At 55.3% G+C, this 12624-nt stretch overlaps 2 protein-coding genes across 3 annotated transcripts; one reads left to right on the top strand and one right to left on the bottom strand.

The window, feature by feature from the left end:
- Positions 1–1464: 1464 nt before the first annotated feature.
- MRPL40 (mitochondrial ribosomal protein L40) lies at positions 1465–5385 on the top strand. Its single transcript, XM_072599808.1, has 4 exons — positions 1465–1687; positions 2885–2974; positions 3843–4001; positions 4690–5385. Exons 1-4 carry the CDS (start codon positions 1482–1484, stop codon positions 5012–5014), a joined length of 780 nt encoding a protein of 259 aa, XP_072455909.1. The 5' UTR covers positions 1465–1481; the 3' UTR covers positions 5015–5385.
- A 2-nt stretch (positions 5386–5387) lies between these two features.
- C4H22orf39 (chromosome 4 C22orf39 homolog) lies at positions 5388–9358 on the bottom strand. 2 transcript variants are annotated; one of them, XM_072599810.1, is made up of 4 exons: positions 9270–9358; positions 8125–8292; positions 6913–7082; positions 6076–6121 (listed from the first exon to the last, which is right to left on the bottom strand). In XM_072599810.1, exons 1-3 carry the CDS (start codon positions 9297–9299, stop codon positions 6954–6956), a joined length of 327 nt encoding a protein of 108 aa, XP_072455911.1. In that variant the 5' UTR covers positions 9300–9358; the 3' UTR covers positions 6076–6121; positions 6913–6953. The 2 variants fall into 2 exon arrangements, with proteins under 2 accessions (XP_072455910.1, XP_072455911.1); XM_072599809.1 differs by having other exon boundaries at positions 5388–7082.
- Between the last annotated feature and the right edge of the window lie 3266 nt (positions 9359–12624).

The raw sequence follows: 12624 nt of genomic DNA, 5'->3' as shown, positions 1-12624 counted from the left end.
ATCATTCAGAATGCACTAAAAATCAGCTTATCCTTATCTGGAAACAAAAGCGGACAAAAACAAACACATGATTTAGGTGGAGGGTAAGTGATGCCAGCTCATCAGGCAATAACGAAGCCAGGGAAAGTGTTAAATTCACCAGGTCCTAGTAGTTGCCAAAGGCAGGTAAAGAGCCAAAGTCTGCCCAGGCTTGATGCTCCTTAAGCAGGTCAGCGGGCCAGCCACGGCTGAAGTGACTCATAGTTGCATTCTGCTCAACAGTGGCCTCTTCACTTGCAATCTGGAACCAGCGCATATTTGCCCTCCTGGTCCCTCTCCTCTCCCTGCCATTGCCCTCACCCCCATGATTCCTCTTTATTGCTAAGCTTTCGCATATCTGAATTCTTCATTGCCTTCTACAAGCTGGAAAATGCCTGCCCTCCCACCAGCCTTCCCTTCCCTGATAAGGGGGCTACATTAGCAAAATGGAATAATTAAAGAAAATGGATGATTACTTACAAATATATCAAGCACCCATATTAACAGGACATAACAATACCTAGCATTTATGTAGCTCTAAAGTTTACAAAGTGCTTTACAACTATTATCTCCTCTCATTCTCAGAATGACCCTGGGAAGTGGATGCTATTATATCCCCACTTTACAGATGAGGAAACTGAGGCACAGAGAGGTCACACAGCCAGCGTTCGGGACTTCTTGCCCATCACTCTTTCTACTGTCACCCAAGTGACAGTTTGGTAGATCACCCAATCTCATCAGATGAAATTGAAATAAACTGTTCCTTACGGCCTCATAAGGCACAGCTCCCTCCCTGCCCAGAAGGATGTGTAGAAGAATTGAATTCATATTTTAAAAAGTAACGAATAGATATTAACGCTACACACAGATTACTCCAAAACATTCTATGACACTCAACATCAGACGGTTCGAATATCTAAAGCAGGGAGAAATAAATCGGAAGGAGAGCACGCTGTCGGACCCTGGACACGTCGCTGACTCAGCTGCCTCAACTGTAAAGTGGGGATCACGGCCCCGACTCGCAGGGTTGTCCTGAAGATCCAATGAGGTGATATCTGCGCCTGGTACGCAGTGGGTGCTTAATCAATGCTTATTCCCTTCCCCCACTTGTCTTCTCCAATAAATATGAATGGCCAAGATGCTGACAAAGTGCACAACAATCTACTATACGCGGGTCGGGGGGGGGCTGAGATGAGACTGGGGGTGGGGCCCCCCCCCGGGATGCTGTGTGGCTCCCGGAGGAGGTGGGAGGCTGGGGTGGGCTGCCCGCCCTCAGACAGAGGAGGCGGAGCGGGAAGAGTCGGACTCTGGCAGCGGACCTGGGCTCAGAGCAGCTGGCAGGGAGGCTCCGCCCCTCCCGGTCAGGCCCCGCCCCCTACACGCAAGGTCCCGCCCCCACGCCCTGCAGCCCCTCTGGGCCGGGCGGAACGCGAGCAAGTCGGCTTCGGGGCCCGGCGGAGCGGATGCGCGGGACACCATGGTGTCCGTTAGGCGCGTGCGCGGAGTGGGGCGCATGCGCGGAGAGCGGAGCGGACCGCGGTGAGAACAGGCAGCGCGCTGGGCAGCGGCAGCGGGAGGAGCCGGGCCGGGCCGGGCCGGCCATGGCCGCGCTGGGGGTGGCGGTCCGCGCGCTCGCTCGGCAGGGACGCTCGGCGGGGCCCTGGGCCTGGTGAGTCCGGCCGGGCCGAGGAGGCGCCGCGTGGGCCTCGGTCGGGCGGTGGGAGGGTGACCTTGGCCCGCTCTCCCCTCCCCCTCCGCTCGCTCTCGGCCTCCCCGGGCCTCAGTTTCCCCGTCCGTCCAAGGAGGCCCGGGCGCCCCCGGCTCTGACGCTGTGGTCCCGGATGCGGGGTCCTGGGGGGGCGGAATCCCGAGAGACATGCCCCGCTTTTTGGGGGGCCCTTGGTGTTCGGTCGCGTCCGACCCTCGGGGGCCCCATTGGGGTTTTCTTGGCACAGAGCCTGGAGGGGTTCGTCATTTCCTTCTGGTTTGACAGACGAGGAAACTGAGGCAGGCCGGGGGCAGTGACTGGCCCAGGGTCACACAACCAGGAAGGGCCTGAGGCTGGCTTTGAACTCAGTTCAGCCCAGGGGCTCCCTCAGCGCCGAGGTTCCCTCAGTGCTTTGGCCAAGGGCCCCCTTTAAAAACAATTACTCAGAGCCCCGCTGGAACTTTACTTTCTTTACCCCTTTAACTTTTTTTTTAATTTGCGTCATTTCAAAAAACCAAAATAATTTTTTAAATGATGCCTCTTAAATTTAATAATTTATCGTCCATTTGTGGTTTTTTTCTGCACTGAAATTTTGACGATGCAGCATTGCTTCTGTAACCGTCTAGTCCCTTGTTGTGAACAAGCCCTTACCGGCACAGATTCCTGACCTGCCAACACTTGCTTGTTAAGACCTGTGGGGGACTTGACCACTGTTCAGTTATCACCTGTATTTTGTGTTTTGGAAAACAATGCAATCGCTACGGCTTTAACTTTCTTACGAAGCGCCAACAGTTTTTCAACATTCTCATCTTCCCTTGCCCCGGTACTTTTATTCAGTGCCCCTCAGTTGCACCTGAGGCTACTACCACCCCCTGGATTGTTCCAGAGCCCCCCAGAGGACGGTATCACCCCCTTTGGGAACCTTCGCTGTTTAGGGGCTGACCATCGTGGCCAGCCAGCCAGGTAGTACCCTAAAGTTCAAACCCCGAGTTTCCCTCCCTATTAGAAGGCGCTTGCAGTCATTCAGACCTGTACCAGGTTAGGGGGACTGAACAGTGATTAGAACTTACTCCAGTCATTGGGATTCATTTACTGGTTTACCTGGGACAAAGAACATGTCTCTCAAAACTGTCCTGACCATGTTGTTGTCATCCGCAGTCTTGGGCTGGACTGGCCTGCCATGCAGGTGCGAGGGAACCATGTCTGGTACACATCGCTGCTGTTGCCCCGAGCAGTCCTGCCCGTGAGGTGAGACTTAACTGCACGTGTGCTTGGGTTTGTGAGTGTGGGAGAGTCTGTGGAGAGACCAAAAGGCCAGCCACCGCCCTGGGCTCTCAGGGCCCAAGATGGAAAGGCCTGGTGATATGACCCTGGGGTCAGCTGGGCTGACCATCCCTCCAGTATCTTTTGGGGGCCATGACAGCTACCTTTTGTGGGTGGATGGAGAGGGCCTCCCCCAACTAACATGCCAACATAGGTGCATTTCAAGGTGAGAACTGAAAGCAAAGCTCCTCATTCAGTGGAAGGTGGGAGCACAAAGCTGCAAGCCTTTTGCTCCTCAGGTCAGAACAGTTTCTTACATAAAACCAGCTTCTTCTGTGTCTTCAGGTGCTGGAACAGACAACCGGCCGTCCTACTGGACTCCGGCCTGGTGAAGGTCTGAGTGGCCGCTAACGCATCAGCTATGTGCTCTGCAGTGTTACAGGATGTGTCCATGTTTCTTCTGAGAGTTCCTCTGTAGTATCGTCACTCCTAGTCTTGGCCAATTTTAGTCACTGGTTTCAATTTGAGGACCCTAGCAGATGCGTCTGTGAGATGATGTGTCCATTAGACGCTGTCAGTATTCTTGGATGCCTTCTATTAGCTTAGGGACTTTGGAGGAGAAGCAGGCGCTGAGAATCTGGAGGTTATTTTTTCATGTAGATCCTGTGTTTTCATCACCCAGGACACGGCAGGCTTAGTGTGGGCTTTGGGCTTTCCCCTTTATTCACAACTGTGATTAAATGTAGACAGTTTTCAGAGGGGACAGTCATAAACACTGGCCAAGTTCCCTGTATGTACTGGGCCCCGCCCTGTTCCAGTGCCTGACTTGTCTCACGTTCCCTTTCCCTGCTAGAGGAGAGCCTCTCAGAAAGAAGAAGAAGGTGGACCCTAAGAAAGAGCAAGCTGCCAAGGACCGGCTAAAGAAAAGAATCAAGAAGCTGGAGAAGGCCACCCAGGAGCTGATCCCCATCGAGGACTTCATCACTCCTATGAAGTACCTGGAGGAGGAGAGGTGCGCCCAGAGCTGCCAGGGCACATCCTTTCAGCCTAGGTCTTGCTGTGGGAGCCAGGAGAGTCAGAAGGGGAGATAGGTGTAGGTGCCTGCTGTGTGCTGGGGATACAGATGGGGCAGATAGGACAGGCCCCACCCTGAGGCCTCCATTCTAGGGGAGAAGGCCCCCATAAAGGAGAGCTAGAATGAGGGGGAGTTGATGTGCCAGGCCTGGTTCCAAGTGCACTAGGTCAGAAGGTCACCTACCTACCAGACTCCAGGGGGGAGTCCAAGGCTCCTGTGGTGAGGAGATAGTGGGGGCAAGACTAGAAGGGCGAGAAGGAGGAGGCATGGGGTGGAGATTGAATGAAAACAGAAAACCCCATAGAATTGACTGATGGTGGGAAAAGCCGTGTCTGTAAAACCAAAGAGATGCCCAGGTAAGGTTCTGGGAGAGTGTTTAGGAGGGAGAGGTCACTTCATTTTGGGGGAGGACCAGGGCATTTCATGGGAGTCCTATTGCTTGGATAAGCGAAGATTTTTAGCTGGACTTGGGGAGGTGTGTGGGAGAGTGTCCATTCTAGGCCCTGAACAGGATGAGGCTGGGGCATGAAGATCGTGTGTGTGTGTGTGTGTGTGTGTGTGTGTGTATGTGTGTGTGTACGCACATGTGTAGTGGGGTGTACAGTGTCCCACCTTCTCTCCCCAGGCAGCGCCCGGAGCAGCAGCTTCCTGTAGAGGACAGTGAGAGAAGGACCTTTCTCATGAAGAAGTGGGCCGTTTACAGACAGCAGGAACATGAGGCCGAGCGAGACAAGATCGCATCCATGCTGGAGGCCCAGCAGGAGGCCCTGAGGGAGCTGCGCCTTGAGTCCGAGCTGCTCTATCAGGCAGCTACCCGGCGGGATGAGAGCTTGTTTCCCTTTGAAAAGGAGGGCCCCACATATACCCCAGCCAGCCCCGGCTACCAGGCTCCCGAGGGCAAGTACAACGATGTCACCAAAGTGTATGTGCAGGTAGACCATAGGAAATAGGCCAGACACCACACACACTACCAGTGGGGGCTTGAGGCCACCACAGCACATGTAGTCCATCTTGTCCTACGAACCTATTTGGGAGAGCCCAGGCCTTACCTATCTGGGAACACGGCCTTGGTCCTGAAGCCCCATGACAGTCCCTGAGTAGCCAGCTGTGCTGCAGTCTCTGGTCCTCAGCGACCTTCCTCTGTGCTAGGGAGACAAATGGTAGCAAAAAGGGGTCCTGCCTACTGGGAGCTCCCATTCTAACAGGAGTCAGCCTAGACAGAAGGAGGTATATTTGAGGTGGCCTCAGGGCCTCCTGCAGGGCTCATGGACTGAGTCCTGAAGGGAATATTTCTTTTAATAAAAGAACAGTGACATATAAATATTATGTTTAAGTATTTGAATGAATTTTTATTGTATTATAAAAAAGTGGACAAATTGCTATTAAAAACTGCCAACATTAGAGTTGTCTCTCCTGCCCTGTCCAAGGACACATGGGGAGGGATTACAGATGTGGGGGAAACTGAGGCCTGCCCAGCTGTGGCACGGCCTTCCCTGGTGATTGTGAGGGTCAGGACGGGTGGGTTGGAGCTGTGGAACTGTGGTCTCTACTGCCTCCCTGTCTACAATGGAAAAGGCTTTGTCAAGCCTTTATGTCCTCAGTGCCTCAGGCCCTTACCAGATTGGGTTTCTTTAGGCCCTCACCATTGGGCCTAATGTTCCCTGCTTTCCTTTTGTAGTTGGTGGTCTAAGCCCGATTTCCCCAGTATGGGAGATTCAGATCACAACTTGGGACACAGAACTTATGGGGTTTGCTGGGAGTTGACTGAGGCAGATCCTCCTTGACCCAAGCCTGGCCTTGTCCCTGAGGCCTCTCCTGTTCTGGGCCTGTGAGCGCCACCTGCAGGGACAGCCTATCCTTGAGTGTCACCCACAGAAAAGCTCCAGGAGCCAGGGAAGCACCTCCTCGAAGGGGAACATGGACCAACAAAGCGGAGCCTACCTGTCAGGGCTCTGCCCTCTCCTCCCTGAGGACCACTGGCTGGATGTGAAAGACACTGGGACACCGCAGGTGATAAAAGCACGAATATGTTCAAAGTTCACAATTACATGTTGAGGCTGTGGGAACAGGAAAGTCTTCCCTGGTAGTTTGATTTTTTTAAAACAAGCTGCTGTCAGGGACGCTTAGCAAAGATCCAAGCTGTCTGTGCAGGCCTGGTCATTTTCCATCATATCAGCACATCCACAAAAGTAAAGAAACACCCAGCCTGAAAACAGCACTGAGGAACGGAGACCTCAGATGGGGATGGATTTATTTTCAGTTTTCGTTTAAAATCTGCTGTGAAAAGCCTGGCCCTTTGTGAGGGTCCTCCTCTGGAGCATGAAGTGCGTACGCCCCCCTTAGTGGGGGTAGGCATCAGCAAAGCCTGGCAGTCTAGTCTGGCCTCCTGTGTCCCTAGGGACTAGATGGGCCCTAGGTTCACTTGCTGCCTGTGTGGACAGGCCAGGGCATGGCACAGGCAGGGAGCCACAAGTACCCCACAGAGCAGCGGCAGGTGCTGGGCATGTTGACCAGAGCGGGGCAGGCAGACCAAGCCAGCATCATGGCAGGACCGAGACAGGAGGTGCCCTAGAGGTAACTAGAGGCCCAACATACCTTTCACACACGTGTGAGGGGGAGCAACCTGATGTCCCCAGAGCACAAGACCCTGGTATTCTGGATTCCCTCTTCCCAGTGGTAGGGGAGAGGGAACCATATATATTGCCATCTGAAGAATGTGCTGATCAGCAGCCAATTGGGCAGTGCCTAGTCTTTGAAGGTGATGGACTGGCTAGCTGGGCATGGAGAGCAGGAGGCAGAAAGGGGAGCTGGAGAAGCTGTTGGCTGGTGTGGGGTCAGGTCCACTCACTCCTTGATGAAGTCAGCCCATCTTCTCCATCACATGGTCCCTCACTGGGATTTCTCCTCCCCGGGCAGAGGCGAGTGCCAGTCCCTGGGGGGACTCTGCCTCATGGTCCACACTGGGGGATGCTTCTGTTTGGCCAGGATTCGGGCCTGCTCGCTCTTGCGGAGGGACTCCTGTACAAACAAGAGGCCGGTTCTATGCCCCGCCTGAAGGCCTAGGGTCTCACTGCTTCCCAGAAGCACCTCCCAGGGAGGCTGCAGAGAGCCAGCCCTAACTAAGGGCCCTTGTGGACCCGGGCCTTCTGGGTGTGTCCAGAAGCACAAGAGAGTCGGCTTTAACACTGCCAGCCGGGTGACCAGGGGCAATCTGCTGAGCCTCACTGTCTTCTAGAGGATAAGCCCCCTGAGGGCTGGGCTTGTGTTTGTCTTTGTATCCCCAGAAGCTGGCATACCGAAGGGGCTTAATAAGTGCTGAGTTGAATGCAATCTGTAAAATCGGCCCCTAAAGTGGCCCCGGGACTGGGGCTCGGCTACTGCTCAGCTGCCCCTTTAGAACCTTCACACCCCTCCTGCCCAGAAGGGTGCTAGACAGGCAGATGGCCCACCATCACTGCATCTGTTTTCCCAATTTTCCCCTCTCAAGACTGCAGACCCTCCCCCCAAGCCCTGGGGCTATGGACACAAAAAGGCCCTTTGGGCCCTTTCACTTCTCCAAGCCCCTTCCCTGGCTGCCCCCATGCCTGGAAGCCCCCAGCCTCAGCCCTGCTGCACTCCCGGTGGGTCCATTGGTTTTTCCATCCCCCTCCCACCCATGTTTCACTGGTCTAAACGGTCATTCATTCATGTCACAGCCCAGGGCAGGAGGCTCACATTCCCCTTTTCTGTGAATCTGGGTGACTGAGCTCCCACCGCTCAGGTGCAGACGAGATTCACCCACGCCAGGTGTCCCCACCCTAGGATCCTTGATCTATCCTCAGTGCCCTAGGCTTGCTGAGCTCTTCAAGCAGTCCTGGGGTCCCATTCCTTGGCTGATCCCCTCCCTGCCCGAGCTGAAGGTAAGGCCCAGACCCACTCCCCAGGGCTTCTCCCCACAGTCCCTGCCCCCCAACACGAGGGCCTCTGCCCCTGCTCCCCACAGCGACCTTCCCACCCGGGGCTTCCCCGGCTCTCTGCAGGATAGATGGGCTAACCAAATCCCGACTTTGGCCCGGGATACCTTGGCCTCGGGACTCCCGCTCTCCTCCCACTGCTGGCAGTGTTGGTAATCGCTTTTCCACTGGGCGCAGGCCGGGGTCTCCCCGTAGGTATAGTAATGATGAAGGAAGTTCCTCAGCGTCCGGCAGTGCTTCCATTCAGCCCAGTAATCCTCGCAGCTCCGGGGAGGCTGCAGAGGGGAAAGGCAGACACCAGGGAGGCTCAGGACGAGGGTCCCAGCCCAGGGTGGTCATAGAGGGGGTGTGTGGCCAGGGGCTGCTCCTCCCCGCCTGTCTCAGGGGCCCTCCATATGCAGTCACAGAAGAGCTGAGAGTTCTGGGTTTGAATCTTGGCCACAAACGCCTGCAGTGGGATTGCAGGAATGACTTGGGGCCTCCGGACCTCCCAGAGCTGACGGTAAGTTCCTCAAAGTCAGATGATTTCATATTTCTGCTTTTCTATCCCCAGCCCTAGCAGTGGCTGGCACACAGTAGGTCCTTTCCCAATGTTGGCTGAATCCAAGGAAGTGTTCTGAAGACTCAAGATAGCCGGCTTTTCTTCCCAGGTCCTCTCAGACTCCCTCAACTTGTCAGTTTCCCTCTTGACCCCGCCCCCAGCCTCAAGGCCAGGCCCCCAGCATCGACCACGCTCACCTCAGGTAGGCCCCGCCCACTACCTTACCTCCAGTTTGGAGCTCCTTAGCCTTATTGGAAGCTCCCGTCTCAGACAAGCTCCATGGGCTCCGCCCCTTCAAGTTTAGCCCCGCCCATCCGTGGCATTCTATCTCCACCCCTACAATCCACAGTCACTCCCACACTTAGGGTTTGGGCCCTCCCTTTAGGTTTTTTTTTCTCCCGGTCCCGACAACTCTCAAGTTTTTTCACCTCAACTGTCAGCCCCGCCTCCTCATACCTGGCCACGCCCTCCTCCCTCCTAGCTCCTCCCACCAGCCCATTGTCCCTCCCCAATCCCTGCCGCCCTCCTCCTCTCTTGCACAGCTAAGTCCCGCCCCTCAGCCCTTAGGCCCCGCCCCCAGCCTCCAGTCCTAGGCCCGACTCCCCCAGCCTCCAGGCCTGTCCGGCCTCCCCACCGGCCCTCGTCCTGCCCCAGCCTCGCTCCTGATCCCTCTCCCGGCCCCTGAAGCCACCCCCGTCCGCCCTCACGAACCCTCCACAAGCTCTCTTCAGGGTCGGCCATTTTGCAGCTCCTGGCCCGCCCCGCCTCTTCAGGGTATCAGCCAATAGGAGGGGTTAAGCCTCTTGCGGAGTGATGGACAGACCCACGAACCAATGAGCTCCCAGATCCAAGCAGCCAATCCTTTGGCCGGTGAGGCGGGGCTGGAGGGCTCACCTGCCCCGGGGAGCCCCGCGCCGAGCTGGGCTGAGGCGCCTGCTGCGGGTCTGGGGTCCGAGCCCAGCCTCGGAACCGGAGACTTAACTGGGCCCAGGAATCGTGTCCGTTCCGTGCGCTGGCATCCCGCCGAACTCTCCCCCTCTGCTTGAAGACTGGGTCTGACGGGGAGCTCACTCTTCCTTCTTCCAGAAACAGGGGGCGTCCCCTCCCCCCTCCCCCTTTGTCTCTTCCCCTCCGGATTTAGCCTTTGAATCGTCCCGCAGGACGCTCCGTTTCTCCTCTCCGAGCCTTTGCACTGGCTGTCCCGGATGCCTGGGATTCCCTCCTCACCTCGGCCTGCTTTCTTTCAAGGCTCCGGGGCCGCCTTTCACGCAGAGCTCGTCCTGACCCCCTTCCCTTCACACCCCTGCCCCCCGATCCCCCCGCGTTTACTTGGTGCACGACGTGCGTCTGTCAGTAAGAATCATGGGGCACCTACTATGTGCCAACGCCGTGCCAGGCTCCGGGGCCGCCCTTCGCTCAAGGGGCGCAGAGCTCAGTGGGCTGTGGGTGAGGACGAGGGTCCCGCTAATGCCCCCAGCTTGGATGCACTGCTTACACCCGGGTGTCTCCCCTGCTCCTGGCCAGCCTGCGGGTTGAGACCTCCCCGCAAAGAGCACTTGGCACGGTGCCTGGCACACAGTAGGAGCTTCTCTCCTCCCTCCCCCTCGCGGGGAGGAGATTCTGGTTCTGGGCAGGGTGTCCCCCACCCCCACTCCCCAGGCATCAGGATGGGGGGCATTCTCACTCAGTGCCACTAGGCAGGGGCATGGAGCGAGGCTAGCGGTCTGTGGTTCTGAGGCGGTCGGGAGTCCTGTGCCCGGCTCCCTGACAGCGAAGTCCAGCACTCTAGCTAATGGCCCCTTTTGCCCCTGTTTCTATCTCTTCAGCTCATCTAGAGAGGAGGGGGCTGGATCAGATGAGCCCCCCTACCCCCTCCGATCCAAAAGCCGGCCTTGGAAGGTAGGCCTGAATTCGGACCAGCTGCGGGCATCCCCTACCTGGACCCAGCCTCAGCCTTCTCCTCTGCAGAATGGGCTTATGTAGTGACAGCTGCTGCGCCCCGCCCAGGGTGGAGACCTTGGCAGGAGCAGTGACAAATCTCCAGGCCTTAGGGAAAGGCTGGCTTCAGTGATGGCCGTGGAAACAGGGAGCCAGCTTGGAATAAACAAGGAGACTGTCAGGGGCTCCAGAGGACCCTGACCCCAGACAGAGCTGATGGAACCCGGGGCAGAGTGAGACAAAGACGCTACTTGGGGACATGGCTAAGGACATGGCCTGACTGCCCACGGTTGGGTCTTGTCTGGGGTTTTCTTGGCAAAGATACTGGAGTTTCCTTATCCAGCTTATTTTACAGATGAGGAAACTGAGGCAGACAGGGTGAAGTGACTTGCCCAGGAAAACACAGCTAGCACGTGTCTGAGCTAGAATTGAGCTTTGGTACTCTGACTCCAGGCCCAGTGCCACTTCACTGCCCCTCCATTGAAATAGTTATCAGAGAAAAAAAATTAAGTTCATAGACCCCAGGTTAATAGACCCCTTTGGCTTAGTGCTAGGGGGCCTCTCAGAAGCATATCTGAAAGTACTCCACACTGGGTACAGTTTGGACAAGTCCTGATGATTCCCATTTTACAGATGAAGAACATAAGGCTGGGGAGAAAAAACACAGCGTTAAGTCAGAAGGGATGCTGGCAATCATTCTAGAGCCAAAGAAATCAAGGCCGAATGGTGGTGACCTCTCCAAGCTTCTAAGGCACTGAACAGCAGGACTGGGCTAAGGATGCCAAAATCAGAGCGAGGAGGAGGTGCTAGAATCCCTCCTCATTCTAGCCTTCTCTAGTGACAATGACAGAGGCCTCCATGAGGGGCACTAAAGCTTGCCTTGGCACACAAACAATGTAGCTTAGAGGAAAGAGGAACCAGCCTGGTGCTATGGCAATGTTCTTCATTATCTAATCATCAAGGTTCAGTTAAGTCAAAGCTCCTGAATGAGGCTGCCACCTAGAAAGCCTGCAGGCCAGGGAGCACTGTCCTTCAGCAGGGGCAGGTGCCTCCAGTTGACTGAGGGGCCTCTGGCTCCCATGGGGGTCTCACTGCAGACTCTCAGCTCCACTTAGCTTTGAACACAGAACCCCAGCAAGGCCTCTTTGGGCCCCAACTTAGAGATGGGATCATCTGTTCCAGCACCAGGACTCAGGACTCCAAGAAGGTGCATGCTGCCATCTGCTGTCCTCTAATGAGTAAGGGGCACATTGTCCCTACTCATGAAGACCTTTGGTGCTCTCCCTACACGTGGGCCTGCTCAGCTGTTCCCTTCTCTTTTGGGCAGAGGTTTAAGGAAAAGCACAAGAGCAGGTCACCACCCCACTTGATTAACATGGCCAAGCTTGGCTGCAAGGATTAGGCCAGGCCCAGCGATCAGGAGCTAGAAGGAACTGAGCACAGTTGGAAGGTCCAAAAGAATCTCTCTGTAATCTCTGTGGCCTCTTTCAGTGGCTGGGGCCACTGGATGACAAAGCATGACTATGTGCTATGCAATGCCCCTCACCTGGCACACAGCAGGGCACTTCCTAAGAGATCACTGGCAGAAATAAAACTGATGTGGCGCAGGGGTCAAGGATTCCCTGTTCTCCTTTGTGAATGCAGATTCCGAAGGAACCTTCCAAAGAGGGATTCAAAGAGCTGGGCCAGGATGTTGGAGACCCCACGGTTGTGCTAAGGAATAGTATGGCTAAAAAACCAAAATCTCATAAAGACTAGGAGTGACCTGCATGAACTGATGCAAAGTGAGGCGAGCAGAGCCAGGAGCACATTGTACACTGTACTGGCCACACTGTAGCAGCGATCCGCTGCGAATATAATGACCCCAGGCCATTCTGGGGGCCTCATGGTGAAGGTGCTGTCCACCTCCAGAGAAAGAACCTGGAGCCTGAATGCAGATGACAGGTGCTTTTTCTTTACCGTCTTTATTTTTTGGTTTTGTTTTTTGTTTTCTTTCACAGAATGACTTGCATGGAAATGTGCTTTGCGTAACTACACACATACAATCTATGTCAAATTGCAGGGCTGGAAGAAATTTGGAACTCAAAATATGAAAAAATAGAATGTTAAAATTGCTTTTTTAATATAA

The sequence above is a fragment of the Notamacropus eugenii genome, chromosome 4 (assembly GCF_028372415.1).
Source record: "Notamacropus eugenii isolate mMacEug1 chromosome 4, mMacEug1.pri_v2, whole genome shotgun sequence".
Taxonomy (NCBI): Eukaryota; Metazoa; Chordata; class Mammalia; order Diprotodontia; family Macropodidae; genus Notamacropus; species Notamacropus eugenii.
This window is presented reverse-complemented; position numbering and strand designations above follow the sequence as displayed.

Excerpts from the sequence above, each read along its gene's own strand:
- MRPL40 (XM_072599808.1), top strand. The coding sequence starts at position 1,482 with ATGCGCGGGACACCATGGTGTCCGTTAGGCGCGTGCGCGGAGTGGGGC. Across the intron at positions 2,975-3,842 it reads CGAGCAGTCCTGCCCGTGAG|AGGAGAGCCTCTCAGAAAGA; the intron begins GTGAGACTTAAC and ends TTTCCCTGCTAG. Across the intron at positions 4,002-4,689 it reads AAGTACCTGGAGGAGGAGAG|GCAGCGCCCGGAGCAGCAGC; the intron begins GTGCGCCCAGAG and ends TTCTCTCCCCAG.
- C4H22orf39 (XM_072599809.1), bottom strand. The coding sequence starts at position 9,299 with ATGGCCGACCCTGAAGAGAGCTTGTGGAGG. Across the intron at positions 8,293-9,269 it reads CTGAAGAGAGCTTGTGGAGG|CCTCCCCGGAGCTGCGAGGA; the intron begins GTTCGTGAGGGC and ends TCCCCTCTGCAG. Across the intron at positions 7,083-8,124 it reads GCGGGAGTCCCGAGGCCAAG|GAGTCCCTCCGCAAGAGCGA; the intron begins GTATCCCGGGCC and ends TTGTTTGTACAG.